This window comes from Morus notabilis, unplaced genomic scaffold (genome assembly GCF_000414095.1).
Source record: "Morus notabilis unplaced genomic scaffold, ASM41409v2 Scaffold147, whole genome shotgun sequence".
Lineage (NCBI taxonomy): Eukaryota > Viridiplantae > Streptophyta > Magnoliopsida > Rosales > Moraceae > Morus > Morus notabilis.
The window spans coordinates 376,595-378,447 of NW_010359797.1; the positions used below are offsets into that span (position 1 = coordinate 376,595).

The following is a 1,853-nucleotide window of genomic DNA, read 5'->3' on the forward strand; positions in this document are numbered from 1 at the left end:
AAATTGCAGTGGATCCCACTAAAACAAAATGAAAAAAAAAATAAAAAAATAAAAATCAATTTAATATAGCCACCAAGAGAGACAGTAATGAACGATACTCTCCAAGGGTGTTTTTACCTTTTCACCCCCGAAAGGCTTGTGCAATGACCTTTCTGACCCATTTCAGCTCATTGAGCTAGTATATATTGAGGCAGAGCATTCTTATGTTGCTTACTCAAAAACAGGGGACGAACTGAAGAAAAACAGAGCATAGAGAAAAACAGAGCATACTCTGACTATACCAAACCAAAAACTAAAAATGGAATCCCCTGTTTTCCATTCCCAAACTTCCGATTTGTCGTCGGAGTCGTCGTTCGGATCGCTGGATTCTTTCTCTTGGGAGAGCTTTCATTTCTCTGCCAATTCTCTTCCTTTCAATGAGAACGACTCTGAAGAGATGCTCCTCTATGGGCTACTCTCCGAGACTAACCGAGAAACCGTCTCGGGCTCTGTCTGGGAGAACCCGATAAAGGAGGAAGAGGTGAGCTCGATGTCGGAGGAAGAGAATCCGAAGAAGGAGCGGTCGTACCGGGGGGTTCGGAGGCGGCCTTGGGGGAAGTTCGCGGCGGAGATTAGGGACTCGACACGGCACGGCATAAGGGTGTGGCTCGGCACGTTCGACAGCGCGGAGGAGGCGGCTTTGGCCTACGACCAGGCCGCGTTTTCGATGCGGGGACAGTCGGCGATCCTCAATTTCCCGGTCGAAACCGTCGAGGAATCGCTGCGGGAAATGAACTACGGCCCCGAGGAAGGGTGCTCGCCGGTGGTGGCGCTCAAGAGGAAACACTCAATGAGAAGAAAAATTGTGAACAAGAAGAGCAAAGTGACGGATGTGAGGATAGACAATGTGGTGGTTTTTGAAGACTTAGGAGCAGACTACTTGGAAGAACTTTTATCCACCTCAATCTAACACACAAGTCCCTCCAAGTCCTTTTTTGGTGAATCCAAACATTTTTTTTTTTTTTTTTTTTGGCTGTATCTTTCTTTTATTTTATTTTATTTTTGTTGTACCCCTGGGGATTAGCAAGATATCCAAAATTTTTAAATCTGTTAAATCCTTTTGCCTTCATGTAAATTGTATCGAGAAGGCAACGAGTTTATGTATCCTGGAGCTCGTGGGGGCTGAATTGTAAGTCTTGATTATTTAGTGAGACTCATGTTGTTTTTACATCCAAGTTTCGTGAGTATTAATTAGCTTTATGCCACCGAAAATCAATAATAGAAAATAAGCTTAGTTAACCTTAAAATATAATTGTCACTTTTTTTTAATTAAATTCAGAGTCCGAAGATTTGAACATTAAAAATTTTAATAGAGGTAGGTAAAAAATTACAGTTAAATTATATCCGTAGCCGTTAGATTATATCTGTAACAAGATAACCGGAAGTTATTTATTTTATTTTATTTTATTTTTTTGTCAATTGAGTTTTACGTAAAACTCATACTTATGAATAATGTAATATTTCTCAACTAATGGTAGGGATATCATGCTGGAGAAAAAGGAGGAATAAAGGAGAGGGTTCAAGAATATTCCAAATCAAATGACATTTTTCATCTAGATCCTTCCTTTCTTCAATTCTTGGGTAGAAGTGTTATAGGCATGCGCTAAGAAAGCAAGAATAATCGGTCGTCCCTTTTACCTTTATTCTGTTTATGAAGAACACGAAAATCCAAGTTTGATACGTCAACTTTTTTCTAACGGATTTATTAAGATAACTACACTAAAATGGAATCATTTCACTATCAGCCAAAGATGAAAATCATGCAAATACACTTTAAAAAAAAATGTAGTGTCTTCCCTAGAGACCAACGTTTT

General features: G+C 39.6%; 1 protein-coding gene across 1 annotated transcript; it reads left to right on the plus strand.

The window, feature by feature from the left end:
• Positions 1-232: 232 nt before the first annotated feature.
• Positions 233-1,207, plus strand: LOC21396020 (ethylene-responsive transcription factor 1B). The gene has a single exon (XM_010095127.2). The coding sequence runs from the start codon at positions 299-301 to the stop codon at positions 947-949; it is 651 nt and encodes a 216-aa protein (XP_010093429.1). The 5' UTR covers positions 233-298; the 3' UTR covers positions 950-1,207.
• The last annotated feature ends 646 nt before the right edge of the window (positions 1,208-1,853 follow it).